The 14,814-nt window shown below is 43.1% G+C and overlaps 1 protein-coding gene across 2 annotated transcripts; it reads left to right on the top strand.

Moving 5' to 3' along the window:
• Positions 1-268: 268 nt before the first annotated feature.
• Positions 269-14,562, top strand: SDR16C5 (short chain dehydrogenase/reductase family 16C member 5). 2 transcript variants are annotated; one of them, XM_057498067.1, is made up of 7 exons: positions 269-362; positions 1,887-2,234; positions 6,392-6,523; positions 8,681-8,780; positions 10,926-11,070; positions 11,682-11,807; positions 14,251-14,562. In XM_057498067.1, the coding sequence occupies exons 2-7, from the start codon at positions 1,902-1,904 to the stop codon at positions 14,342-14,344; spliced, it is 930 nt and encodes a 309-aa protein (XP_057354050.1). In that variant the 5' UTR covers positions 269-362; positions 1,887-1,901; the 3' UTR covers positions 14,345-14,562. The 2 variants fall into 2 exon arrangements, with proteins under 2 accessions (XP_057354050.1, XP_036734841.1); XM_036878946.2 differs by lacking the exon at positions 269-362 and adding an exon at positions 625-782.
• Positions 14,563-14,814: the final 252 nt, after the last annotated feature.

The raw sequence follows: 14,814 nt of genomic DNA, 5'->3' as shown, positions 1-14,814 counted from the left end.
TGTTGAGTTTTTCTTTTTTTCTCAATCTTCTCTTGTAAAATAAGTATTTCCTTTTTTATAACAATTTTTTATTGAAGTATAGCTGATATACAATGTTGGTTTCAAGTATACAACACACTGATTCAACAGTTATGTACATTTCCCGCTCCCGTTTCTTGGCTTCCTGCCAGCCCCGCACCCACTCCTGCCCACACCCCACCCTCCTCCCCCTGGTGTTCCCACACCCACACTCCTTGCAGCCATGGAGCCAGGGAGGCTGCTGACCTTGATCCTAAGTGAAGGAGTCAGATGCCGCACCTGTGCTCTGCGCGGCAGACTGCAGAGGCAAGATGTGACCCTCACACCCACCCTTCAGGACTGCGGTACTTACGCTCTCTTCGTTCCAAACCTCGGGGCTGTGCTTTGAAAACACCTGGGGAAATTTGTAAATGCTGATACCTGGACTCCCTCCCAACCCAGAAATTCTGATTTAGAAAACCAGCCTAGATATCGAAATTTCTTAACAGTCCCGGGGTGATTCTTAGACTCGAAATCCGCGCGTGTCCGGTTCCGGCGATCCAGTTTCCATTTCCAACTGGGGCAGCGTGGGAGGAAAGGAAGGCCGGGCGAGGCCCTAGCGCGCCCCACCCCTGGGCGGCCGCCGCCCGCCCGCCGCCTTCCGACGTGATCCCCTGTGGGCCCCGGGATAAAGCCCTGAACCTCGCCTGCTGAAAGCCAGTGACCCGCGGCCCCAGGCGGACGAGGCTGGCTTCTCGGCGGGCAGCGAGGGCGGCGAGTCCCGGGTGAGTAGCTGAGGCCAGGGCCCGGGCTGGGCACGACCTCCGGGAGGAGGTGGAGCCGGCCAGCCGGCCCGCGGCGCCCGCGGCACAGGAGCTTGCAAGGCTCCCGGGTCGGGGGCGCTGCGGGAGCTCGGCCGGGTGAGAGCGCGCGCCTCGGGGGAGCGCCGGGCGGGTGCGTAGCTGGGCCTAGCTTCCCGCGGCGGCCGCCGTCCCGAGCCTCCTTCCCCGCCCGGAGAGAGAGCGAATGCCTCCTGGTACTTCCTTCTGCTTCCCATTATGCCGGGTGCCCTGCTCTCTGTTGCTCCGTGCATCCAACTCTCCCCCCACCCCCTCCCACCCCGCCAGTTCATCTCCGGCTCCTTACCTGAGCCAACTGGCTGTCGTGCCCTGGCCTGGGAAGCAGACATCACCTATTTACATTGCAACAGGTTAGTTCAACTTTTAGACTGTGGCTAGGCTATGGGATGCAGACACCAAAGAAATCTGCAGCCTGATTAAATTTAATATGCTCAGTAACTTCCTAAGGAAGTCATTACACTAAAAGGAAACCTTACCTTTACTTTTCTTTGTAAGTGTAGTTACTGTATAACCATCTTTCATTAGCGTAGCCAGGGATCAGTAATTCATATGCTAGCAAGAACACCAGTGATAGCTCTAGATAATATTTACTTTGCTGTCAGTATGTATCTGGTACTATTCTAGCAAGACCTCCTCCTTATGGGATTTGGGAGCAGAGGGTGAGATGATGTGTAACCTGGCAGACACCCAAATCCAGCCAGGCTCCTCTTGTCCATCCCCAGCCCATCCCCACTCTGTGAGTGCTGGGGAGGGCTGTGTGCAGAGGAGGGACTTTTTCTCCCCAATTTGCTCAGTTTCATGTGGGGTAGTAGTGACCATATACTACCCCTTAATACTTACCCTGCATTAACTCATTTAACTTTCAAGCTCCCCATTCCATAAATAATGGTAGATAGTAGTAGAAGCCCCCCTAGTTAGAGGAGGAAACCAGCTTCTTCAACTATTTCAGAAAATACAAGCTCCATGTAGTAAGTCAACTCAGAGAAAATGGACACGTCAGTCTTTACATAACTCTGTCTTTCTTTATAGGGGTCAAACAGAAATATGGCTCTCAGCCTGAATGCAGCAAAGAAATTGCTCATTTTCTTAGGAAAATCACTGCTTGCTCTTCTAAAGTCTGTGGTTTTTGCCTTCATCCCAAAGTCACGGAAGAACATTGCTGGTGAAACCATACTCATAACAGGCTCTGGTAGTGGACTTGGAAGGCTCTTAGCCCTCAAATTTGCCCAGCTTGGATCTGTGGTGGTTCTCTGGGATATCAACCAGGAGGGGAATGAGGAAACGTGCAGAATGGTTCGGGAAACTGGCGCCTCAAGAGTGTACGCCTATACCTGCGATTGCAGTAGAAGGGAGGAAGTATACAGAGTGGCTGATCAGGTAAATCTTGGGTGCTTACTGTTTTCCATGGGTAGTTAAGAACTCTGCTTAAATAGTTTGACATGCATAAATTTGTCTGTTTGCCTTTCTCAGGGCCGATACACCTGTCTCCAGCATCCCTTTAGTTTAAAACATATTGGGGAGTGGGAATTAGAATTTTTGAGTTCTCACTCTATGCAATACACCATGCTAAGCACCCTGTATGTATTATATCATAATTCTATAAAATATGGCCCATTGCTACCTCCATTTCATTTCACATATAAAGCATCCGATACAGAGGGCAGATAAGTGGCTTATCTAAAAACCATAGCTAGTAAGTAGCAAAGCTGTTGCTGGAACTCTGAAATACCATGCTGTCCTGACTGTGGTGACCCCTATGGCCCAATCAGAGGTAGGTGGTAGCACCTGCCTTTGAGGGTAAAAAACTGAGACACAGAGATATTAATGCACTAGCTTAGGGTCACAGAGCTAGTGCATAACTAAGCCAGCATTGGAACCTATATTCAGTCTGATTTTAAATCCACCTATTTTCACCCCACCACAGTGCCTTTCATGTCAGAAAATCAGGGTATTTTATTCATCCTAAAGATTGTTAACCACTGTTGCTCCTTTGGCGATGATACAGAGGCACATACAAGGATTGCTTTTAGGAAGCCAAACCATCAATATATCAATGGTAAGGATTTTGCTTAGTTCATAGAGGCACTTCCTTGTTTGATGGCTGCCTCCCTGCCCTAATAAGCATTTCTCTGTCCTCCAGTGGCATTGAGTATTCCACATATCACTCCCCCGGACCCCTTTTCTGTGGCTCCCAGAATCCCCCAATTTGGTGAGAAGGAAGGAAGCACACAGACCTGCAACAAGCAGCCCAACCATGTTGGAAAGTTCCTGCACACTTTCTAGGCTCTAACTTGAATCCCCTTGCTTCTTCCCACGTCACTACCTAGTGAGAAGGTTTGCAGGTCACTGGCAGGTGAGTTTGTAACTTGTTTTTAAGTGTGTCTTTACATTTCACACATTCGTTACTACCACCTCCAATCACCGACTTCCCGGTACAGTCTGTAGATTCAGACCTGGCAAGCTAGTGTGGGCTTAAGCCTTTCAAAGTGTGGTGTCTCTGCTGCAGCCTGCCTCACAAATTCATCTCTTTTCACTTGAAACACTCATCGTGTTGCATGTTGACTTAAACTGACTACAGACAACGCTGGCTACTCTTAAGCAATAACCAGCTCTTATTCAAACAGCTCTTATCAATCTATTGCTTAGATATTGAGCTAACTTATATGGGCCCCCCCACTAAATAATTACCTCCCTCTTCCTCATGTCCATGATTTAGCTCTGCCCAAGATGCTTAGCTTCAGAAATGGTCAAACACAGCATATTACGACTTATCATTCAGCTTGTCTTACTTTTGGGTATTGGAGAGAATTAATTATATGCTCTTCTGAATTCAGGAGAAGGAAATTACTCTCTACCCTTATAAACCAACCATTTCTGCTTCTTATTCTGAATGAAGGGAAAGTACCAGAGAATTCTTAGGAAGTATCCCATAGAGAAGTGACCAAGGTGAGCATTTTCGGAATGGTATGACAGCGTTTTATCTCCACAGACCCCAATAACTTGAAAGCTTGTGTGTCTGGATCACAGCTTAGCATGAAGATCCAGAAGTCCAACCTTACAACTTGGCATCCTGAGAGGTTATTTTGAACAATAAACACAAGACTAGACTAGAGCTATGCAATTGTCATGTATCCCTAATGGAATGAGGAAGTGTCCTAATTATGTACTTAATGACCGTGATCCCTGACACAAGCCAAATCAGAATCGATTTTGCTTGGCATGACTCTAAGTGACTGCACTGGTTCAACAGCAACAGACAAATATACAAACAAACAGCTTTATTTGTAGCATCTATGAAAATTTGTTAAGGCTTGCTACTGATTCTTGATGTCCCACATCAAACTGTAGGATTCTTTCATCTTTTAACATGGTCACTAGTACTAGCAGACCTTTTCCTATTGCCCACTACCACTAATAGGTAAAATTCAAATCAGCTGTCTTGGGCTGTTTAGACTTAGAAACTGACCTGCACAGACTTCCTGCAGATGCTTGTTTTCATAGCATGGATGTTCACAGAGGAATCCCTACTAGCAGGCAGGCATGGCTCACTGTGGGAGTCTTACTAGAGTTGTCATCCAGGGTTGAGTAGACTGTTGCCACATTCTTATAATGAAGAGGATAATGAACACAAAAAAGGAAAACTAGTTAAAAACTAGAACCTGTTGTATTCTCCCTTGATGTTACCCTGTGCCCCTTGTAAAACAACACAATACCAACAAGTTTACTCTCATTCCAAGGATGAGTGTTTATTGTGTTATCATCGGTCAGTAATAGTTAATAGTCCCTTTTGTCCCTAATGTAGCAGAGGCTGAATACTTATGATGCCTTTCCATGCTTAATGTAAAGGAAAAAGTAGACTTTGGAGCAAGATAACCCTTTTTTAAAACAAGAAAACCCTAAATACAAAACAGATAAATAGGAAGGAAGATTATTCAAATGAAAAATCCTGTTCCAAGTGCCTACTCTAGTACACTTGAGAGATGATTCATAAAGATATAATTTTTGTAGACTGCAAAGATGCAAATCATGGATAATAAAACCATAGGTACCTACTTTGAAATTAAAGTCTGGTGCCTACCTTATCAAGTGTATGATAACATCCTGCATTCATTTGAGAGGTGGTGGTAGAATACACGTACCTGTTTATTTCTCTTAGATGTAACTTCTAGCTTCTAGCTTTGCTCTCCCAGACTCTGAACTAGGAACATCAGTTTCTACTGCTAGGGCTGTCTCCCAGCCTGCATCCCTGTCCCGCTTTTGATTTTGCCTCAGAGAGGGCTTACCTAAGTTGTTTCTAGCCTTGACTGCTTGGTCCTCTTGGATTTGACTAAATATTTTAATCACTCTCCTAATCAGACTTTATGTTAGATTGTTTCCAGTATTTTTATCTGGAAACTGTAACATAAAATGTAAGGTTTCATTATTCTCTATGTGATCCTAGATTTTCCCTAGGCTTACAGATCTGGTTGACTAGTAAATACCTAACATGTGTCACTCTTGTTGCTGGGACCCAGGTCCTCCACAACAGCATACGAGAAAGGTGGCAGCTTCCACCTGGCTTTAGAAATACATCCTCCCATACCAGACTGCATCATCCATACAGGCAGATGCACACAGGCAAGTGCGTACATGCACCCACCCAGCCACCCCCCCACACACACACACACACAGCTAGAGCTGTAAGTGGTATTGCTGTGAGCCTCCTACACACATGGCAACTGCAGCTTCTCTCTGATTGGGGGCAGGGCCCCTGCTGTGTGATACAAATCAAAGTAATGAAATTCAAAACACAAAGAGGAGCAAAGGGACAGTACCATCTCCATCATCAATCTTGGAAAATCCCGTGCTCATTTCTACATAAGATCCGGGGTGACATGCTGAAGATTTGATGTAAGTGAAAGGCTCCAATGTCATAACCAGAAATTTTATTTATTAAATAAAAGCCATTGAGTATCTGTCCAGTGTTACTTTGGGAAACAAACAGGGCCTACTCTGATCCTCACCTTACAGATCTTACACCTAAAAGTTTATGGTAGGGAAAACAGCCTCCAGGTGATGAAAACAGGACAGACAGGTTCTGAGTTGTGCGATGTGATTAAATCATGTACAGGAATATCATGCTTCCTGCTCACTCCCTACTCCATCCCCATCTCTATGCATGCTGGGTCTTGATTTATACTGTATGGCTGTAATGGCCTATATTCCAGAGTAAGGATTAAAATATGCTACTTACACAGAGCATAGAACAAAGTTACTAATCACTGAATATAAGAATAGCTGTAACTGTAGATGGAAAGTAGTAGGGCAATGCTGGAGCTATTATACCAAGAAGTAAAGAAATAGGGAGAAAAGACTTAGGCTTGGATCTCTGATGCACTGTAAGCTCAGCAAAGGAAATAAGACATACGTTGTTTTCAGAGTACGTACACCCAGTCAGAGTTGACAAGGATAAGAAGTGTCTAAAGCTATGGGAAAATTGAACTTAGATTGCTTAAGGAATACCACACTGGTGACTTTGTCATTATTCAATTCAGGTTAAAAGAGAAGTTGGTGACGTTTCCATCCTAGTCAACAATGCTGGAATCGTAACAGGCAAAAAGTTCCTCAACTGCCCAGATGAGCTTATGGAAAAGTCTTTCGATGTGAATTTCAAAGCACATTTATGGGTAACTGTTTTTTGGTCTTATAATAAATGTAGAGTTAAGTTATTTTGACATTTATAAGTACCTTCATCTTATTCTCTTACAATATTATCAGCCCCTAAATAAAGCCCAGACTTCTCCATTTTAGACTTGTCCTGGTCTACCCAGCCATCCTCTCCTGAACCAACTTAACTGCCACCTCCCAGAGCCTCTGATCAGGGAATCCTACCCACAAAGCTGTCATTTATGGGTTTCCAGCCTAAGTCTGGCACCTCCTGTACAAACCTTACAATGGCTCAGTGAGATAAGGGATCACAGACGTTGAAAGAACTGCTCAAGTCTACACAGCACTTAGACATGGCCAGGATGACCTTGTCATTGGCTTACACTGGAGCTCTTTCAAAAGTGAAAGGGGGCATTATTATAAAGCAAGCATTATCCAGATTTGTTCTCAGCAAACCATGACATCCAGTCATCTTACTCAGGATCTGACCAGGGACAGGACCATTTCTACCAGCGCTGGTGATGACATGCAATGGACATTAGGGGCAAAGCCCCTGACTTCCTGGGTGATGTGCCCACGTTCAGGAGCTGCACCTCCCTGGCCTTTGCTGGTGCACTCATGGCAGGCCCCCCACACAGAGCTCTTGGGCTCCTCTCTTGGCTCCTGAGCCACAGCGTTCCCTCATTCCTGACTTGCTGAAAGGTCATCCTGCCCAGGCAAGCTGTCTCCTTCTGGGAGCATGTATTTTCTGGGAAGTCCTGGCTCTTCTCCATTCTGCCCTCTTCTCCAAGGGACTGCCACATGCTCTCCTTCAACTGACAGCCTTCAACTGTGACTGGGTGTTTGCAGGGTTTCTGTCTCCTAGTTTCACCTCCCAGAGCAATAGTGCTGGTGGTATTCTTGGTGTTCTCAATAGAATTCAGGAGGAAGATGGAAAGATTCAGAATTAAGCAGCCACCATGTCCCTTCAGGAGCTACTGCAAGTGATTCATGTTGTCCCAAATATCCCTCTCCTTCATTAGAAGAAGCTTAATGTTCTTCCCCCTGTCTCCATGTTCCCCCATGGTCCCCTCTTCCTCTTCTTTCTCTCTCCTCTTCTACTTGCACCTGAAATGCTGGTGCTTCAGCTGCTGTCAGCCTCTCACTCTAAACACTCTTTCTGGACAGGTTCACCTGTGTTCTCTGAGCACCTGCACACAGCAGGCAAATTCAATTGCAAGGGTCAGCAAGCTCGTGGTGACCATGCTCCCAAGGGGAGTGTCCTCTCAAAGAAGTGAAGCAGCTCATTGCCAACCATTGAAACTTGGAGCTTTTTATTATCCTGCACTCTTTGCTTATTTTTAATTTCTGCCTCTCTGTACATTTAGCTTCTCTCTGAAACTCATTGTGATGCAGACAAAGGTTGTTTGACTTTTATAAGAGATCTCTTTTCTCATATTTATTCATATTATTTGTATTTGTAAAAACTAAGTATGGAATATAAATCTGTCATATAAATGTGCAATCATTCATCTTTGATGAACCATTTATTTGTTGCAGAATACGTCTTCCCCCAAAGCCCATTTCCTGCCCCTTTACTTTCTTTCTCCAGGTCCCACATCAAAGGTGAAGTGGTTCTGTTGTACCAAGACACAGCATAGGTCCCCTCTTTCTAACAGATACTCCCTTTTATGACATGGAATAAAGAAGAAACTGTGTCTCAAGGAAGTAGATTTGAGTATTAAAAAAAGTGATATTTTTAAACCGAAGCCAACAGCAGCATGTTATGTGAACAATGTTCAGAAAATTTGGAATTCAAATAGATGCAAAGAGGAAAGAAGGCAATATAAATCCAAATAATCATATCCTTGAGTACTTTTATTGGTTTGTGGATTGTGGCTATCACAACTAAGATTTTCCAGTACTGCTTCAATTATTGTCTTAATAGCATATTTTTAAAAGTCAACTATGAGGGAAATACAGGTCTTAAAATTTTTTTTTAATAATATTGGAATTGCCATCAGGAAATATTAATTTAACAGACTAAGCAAATTAAGATGGTTACTTTCCAGATTGTTAAGTTTTTATATCCCAGTACCTTCAGGTATTTTTATGAGCTTAAAAAAAATTAATCACAGTAATCATATAAACATCTGAAAAAGTTATAAAGTGTCAAAGTTTTATTTTGCTCTTCTTAGACTTACAAAGCCTTTCTGCCTGCTATGATAGCTAAGAAGCATGGGCATTTGGTTTGCATTTCAAGTTCAGCTGGATTAGTTGGAGTAAATGGACTGGCAGGTAAGAGAAAGGTGATTGATTTCTTACAGCTAAACATGATAGCTCTGAATGATCAGCTCTGACTTGACAAATTAATAATAAAGGTTACATCCAGTAAGATATGTGGTTGAGAACTTCATTGATCCTGCAAAACTGCTCATCAGATATACTTACATGAAGTTGAACTGTGTACTTTGGAATCATTAGGTCTATTCAGTCCTCTGGCTTTAAAAAAAAGGAATGAGAGAGCCCTTAAAGAGGGAACCCCTACAGATACATTTTTCACAAGTGATTAGCAATGTACCTTCCCCCAGATTCACATTGCACTGTTATCAGGATGATAAGGAGAACCACTCTGCCTTCCGACATCTCCACTGCTGTAAGTTTAGATAAAGTTTCTCCACCCCCAAAAACCTGAAATTAACTTTTGTGCTTTTCCACTGGTTGAAGACCTGCAGAAAGTAGTCATCATTTCCATCTCCCTTGCAGCTAAATGACTTGACATTAGCAGTGGAGAGTGGGCAAAGAGATAGACCAGGATCTTGGGTAAAGGTGGCCCAACTCAGGGGCTGGCTCTAGGAGTGGGAGATCTTGTCCTTACCAGCCAGCGAGTCCCCTGGAGCTTTCTGGTGGATGAGTCTCAGGGATGGATGGTCGAGTAGTAGGTTGGAGGGATGGACAGATGGATGAATGGATAAGTCCCTGAGAATCATCCTCTAGATAGCATAGCTGTAACACTCAGATAACTGATTAACCAGCATGCAAATTGGGTGCTTCCCATGCTTTTTGAGCCAAGTAGCATAGTTCAAGATTTACAACAATATTCTTAGCACAGCTCATCTCAGTTATATGAATATGTTATCAGAACCAGCAGTCACCCAAAATATCACCAGTCTATACACATCTCCCTGTACACCGGACTTCCCTTCCTCTATCCTTCTTAGAATCCATCAGGTGTAATTATTACTTATGTCTGATAAATCATGGGTCTTTGGACTAATACAGATGTGTTTATAGCTCCTATGAATATTTTTTCTGACACACTATCTCTATACCCCACAAGGCTCCCCACCCTCTCCCACCTTAGAACATGTGTAAACCTTTTGTCATTCCCACAATATGGATCTTGACTTCCCTGCACAGAAACCAGCAGGGGTGCTATTTAGAATGCAGATTCCGTGGGTTCTGGGCCATATCTGTTCGTCTGAATATTAGGATTTGAGGGCTCAGTGAACTGCATTTATACCAAAAACTCAGATGAGCTGAGGAATCCTCTTCCCTTCCTCCCTATCTTCTTACCCACAGTCTTGGGTAGCAGTGGAGCTCACAACTCCATGCTTTGGCACCTGTAGCCTGATTCTTTCCAGTTGTAGCAGCTACCTCTCAGTAGAGCAGGTAACTCTGCCTCTTGTGCCTCTTCTGTGTGAAGCAAAGGAAAATAAAAGTCCACCCACACACGTTTTATCCAAACTCTTCCATTCAGCCAATTGAACATTCAAGTGTTTACTTAAAGTGAGTGTGATTGAAGACAGAAAGCTCAAAATGGACACCAATCCCACTTTCTACTCCCCCTACATTTTCAAAATATTTAAACGGTAGCATCTGAAGCTACAGAGTCCTTTGTTTTTCTTCTGGGAATGGAAGAAAGAGTTATAGTTGAAAGAAAACTTAATCTAAGTATTGCCGCCCATGCTGATTGCTCTTGCCTAGACTTCTGCATCACTTATACTTTATCGCTTCTTTTGTGTGTCTTTCTGTTGGAAGGCCACCTGAAATTCTTATCTTTATTCATCTATATGTAAGGAATTTTTATTCTTCGGTCTTTGGGACATGGATTAGACATGCATCTTTTGTCCCATCGACAACCAGCACAATGTGTGGCTATCCATTCTTGTGGAAATAAAATCTAGCCATGGCACCAGTGGGAAGCCACCCATGACCCTGCTCTTCCTGCTTCCCCTGGGTCGTTATCCACTGACCTCCGGGTGACTGTTTTTCTTCCCACCCACTCCTCACCTCTTCCAGGGGCCATAGACCAAGCGCATAACAAAATAAGAATTCTGAAATGGTGGTCCCATTCTCTGCTGGTAGTAGGGTTACAAAGAACCCTTAAAGTAATGCCATCTAAAAACAACAATATACATTAGCATTGTTTGTCTTTTTCAGATTACTGTGCAAGTAAATTTGCAGCCTTTGGATTTGCTGAATCTGTATTTGTAGAAACATTTGTCCAGCAACAAAAGGGGATCAAAACAACTATTGTGTGCCCATTTTTTATAAAAACAGGAATGTTTGAAGGTTGTACTACCGGGTAAGTATGTCCTTTGATTTCAAAGAAACTACATTTAAAAAATGATTGGCCAACTGTTTTACTTTGTTCCATCTCTTTTGTAGTTGTCTAAACAGATGTTTTTCTAGGACTCAGTCTGATTTCCAAATGGTTTAAGAATTTCTTCTTTCTTCGAGTATGTTCGTATTTAAGATACTGAGTTTAATGCAGTTGGCTTCTCAAGGCTGTGTCACACTTGTAGCTGCCCTGTAGGCTGGGTCTGCTCATCTGTCTCCTCACCATTTTTGGTCACATCCTCATTCTGTCACCCTACTCCAGCCTACATCTTCCCTGAATTCTGCATCTCATGGAGATTACGGACAGTTTCAAAGACTTCTTTACAATGTACAGACCATTTGTTTAATATGTTTTCACGTACATATGTATTGTAATGTCAGTGTATTAATTTGAATCATCATTTTCCATTTCAAATTACAGCTATATTCTTACCCACTGTGTTGATAATAAGGAAGCAAATATAGAAATAGAATCCAGAAAGGAAAAACAAATACATGTTAATGTCTTGCAACATTTTTCTTCCTAATTTTTAAGAATTTTTACTAATTTGTTCACTTGGGTTTTTTACCTCCTAGGTGTCCTCTTTTGTTACCAATTCTAGAACCAGAATATGCAGCCAGAAAGATACTAGATGGTATCCTGCAAGAAAAACTCTACGTGTATATACCAAGGTTTTTATACTTAGTGATGTTTTTTAAAAGGTAACAGTATCATCTTTTATTATTTCTCTAATGTGCCAATCAACAATTTATTCCAGATCCTACCAGGAGGAGCCACTTTAAAAATATCTTTGAATACATAGATTGCAAGCCCTTGTGCTCGAATGCTGACATAATCTCCTCACACAAGTCTAGAAAATGGAATTGGGGCCTCCCAGCCATCTTAGTAGTGTGTTACTGTCAAAGAGAAGTGGATTTACTGAATAATCTGTGGATAGATTGAAATAATTGATTTTTAGGAGAGATGCTTTCTTTTTTGCTCATCATAAAATAATCATGGTAGAACAGATTTTGTGCTTATGATCCCTCAAGTACAGGGCCCCGAAGTCAAGGCCAGACATTAACCCAGATATTTCAGGAATTTTTGATATGGGGAAAACTGGCAATAGAGGATAAATTTGAGCTATAAGATGGCTAAAGAACTTGTGGGGAAAGAACTGAAAAGATAACCAACATCTTAAAAGCAAAAGAGCACATCTTTGTCTATCCTTCTGTGCTCACCATTGGATTTCAGTGCTGAGATTCATTAGCGACAGTTTACGAAAATTAGACCCAGTTACATGAACAGCGATGCTGAATTGCTGAAATAGCTGCTGAGTCCCACTATCCCAATTCATTTTCTAGACTTTTAACAGGTTATCTCATTATACTTCCCCTTCGTAGGGGTTTCTACTTGGCAAGGATGTACAACCCATTATTAAACCACTCCCTCTGCTGAGTTGAAATCGGTGTCCTTTTAACTTCCTTTGGTTTTAGCTTTATCTTCTGGCACTATGAGTGATTCCATTCCTCTTGACAACAGTTCTTCAGTGATTTGAACATAGATACCATGGCTCGCAGCCATTGCCCTGCCTGTGTAAGGAAATGTCTTTTCTTTTTAGCTACTTGGATCTACTCTGTGCCATGGACCAAAACTATTCTTATATCCCTTGACTTCCCCAGCCTTCCCCTAGCTCCTGAGTGACTGGGCTAACTGTGGCGCTGGGCACAGGGTGAAAGTCTTTGGCAAGAAGTTTCAAATCTGGGGTTATTGTCCTTACTAAGTCTGTGGCTCTAAGCATGCCCTTTATTCTCAAGGCCTGGTTTTTTCAGTTACGATGTAGAAGTCAGTGCTTGTTACAGCTTATAGACTAGTGAGTTCAACCCACTATTTATTGGGCAGTATGTGTGTTGACAGTTCAGTAGCTGCTTACTGCCTAACAGAGGTTTATAGTTCAGTAATGCCACTTGTAAAGAACATGGGGCTTCATTTTTCTAATTTTTTGGAATAATTATAGAGGTTATAGTTATATTTGCTTTTATAGGATAATAGTTCTGGGCCTCAGTTTGAGAGAGATCTACATAGTTCCTGAGAGGGCTTTGGAAACCTGAAGTTCAGTAAAGGGATCACATCACTCATTCCTTCAGATATTCATTCGATAAGCATTTGTTAGTACCCAGTGACTGCCGTGCATTGCTGCCCATCCTAGGACCTGGGGTTATAGCAAACAACACGAGATATAAGAGTCCCTGTCCTCCTGGAAATTATCTTCCTGCAGGGTGGGTAGCAGGAACAAAAAAACAAAAACCTAAAGTAAATGAAAAGGTATGCTGGGTGGTCATAAAGTACTATGCAGAAATATAAAGCAGAAAAAGAAAATCCCACTTAGAAGGGAGATGGGTGCAAGGTGACACTTCATTTGCCATATGGTGCTCAGGAGAGGAACCATGGAGAAGGTAACGTCTCACCAGAAACCCGAAGTGGGGGAGGGCAGGAGCCACCTGGATATTGTGGGATGCCCTCCCAAGGACAGCAAGCTCAGGGTCCTTTTCTTCACCACCATAGGACAAGTCTCAGGTTTACTGTGCCTGGTCCATTTACTGTGCCTCTCCGTGCTCTGCAGTGGGAACTTCAGGATGGAGTGGGGTCCGAGGGCTCCGTTGGGGAGGGGGCGGGGTGGTGGTGGAGAAGATAAACAGTCTTGGTTGGGTCTTGCCAAAGTTCTGAGGAGCTGTTGCATCTAACAGGAGTCCCAGAAAGATAGGTGGATGATCTCATTTTATACTGGAAGAAGCTGCAGCTCTTAAGCTACGTAGCTTGCCTGAGGTGGCCCTGTAATTACAGAACTAGGATTCAAGCCAGGCTCATGGACTCCACAAGACCTCTGCTTCCTCTCACTCATTACACTGTGTAGGGAAGCTTTGGAAACTGACAGGAGAAGTGAGTTAGATCATGTAAATAAAGCAAGGAGAGATACAGAGCCGCCATGCCAGTGTCCTCCTGCATAGTGGACAAGCCAAGGGTGGCCCTGAGACATGCACACTAACATGTGCATCTGTGAATGACTTCACCTGTGACAAGTCAGGGACACTGCTTTTCAGCTGTACTGGTAAAGATGCTTTTATGAATGATAAACAAGATAATTTACTCTTCTGTTCTCTTTAGTATCTTGCCCCTCAGGATGCTACTGCTTATGGCTGACTATCTGGGCATCTTTTATTCAATGGATAACTTCAGTGGCCCAAAGAAAAAAGACTAAAGACCAACTCTGTGGCTAATATCATCTGATATTCAACATTACATAATTATATCAGTGAAGAAAAGTATGGATGACAGCATATATCTGGAAACTGCCAGTACCAGTCTTCTTCTGCTATCTGGACTAATATTTTCGACCAATACCTTTGAAAATAATCTTGCTCTCTGATTCTTTGTTCTTGTTTTTTAAATTAAAAAGCTGCCCGTTTTTTTGTCATTTCTACTTGCAACAGATGTGTAAGAGAGATAATCCTGTCTCTCATGACCAGTCCTTTGGCCATGGGGGAGGTGGCTCAACTAGGGTAGGTGGCTGTGCTTGAGCCTGCGCTAGGAAACAAGGGTGAGAGGCAAAGAGCTTAGATTAGTGTCTAGCTGGAATGCCCTCTTTTCAGAGGACACAGAGCTCTGAATTTCTGTCATTTTACTCTCAGCCTTTTTGAACCTGTGCCACCCATGTCCTTCTTTCCAAAG

The sequence above is a fragment of the Manis pentadactyla genome, chromosome 3 (assembly GCF_030020395.1).
Source record: "Manis pentadactyla isolate mManPen7 chromosome 3, mManPen7.hap1, whole genome shotgun sequence".
Classification (NCBI taxonomy): domain Eukaryota; kingdom Metazoa; phylum Chordata; class Mammalia; order Pholidota; family Manidae; genus Manis; species Manis pentadactyla.
The sequence above is the reverse complement of the archived record's forward strand: the minus strand, read 5'-3'. Positions and strand labels throughout refer to the sequence as shown.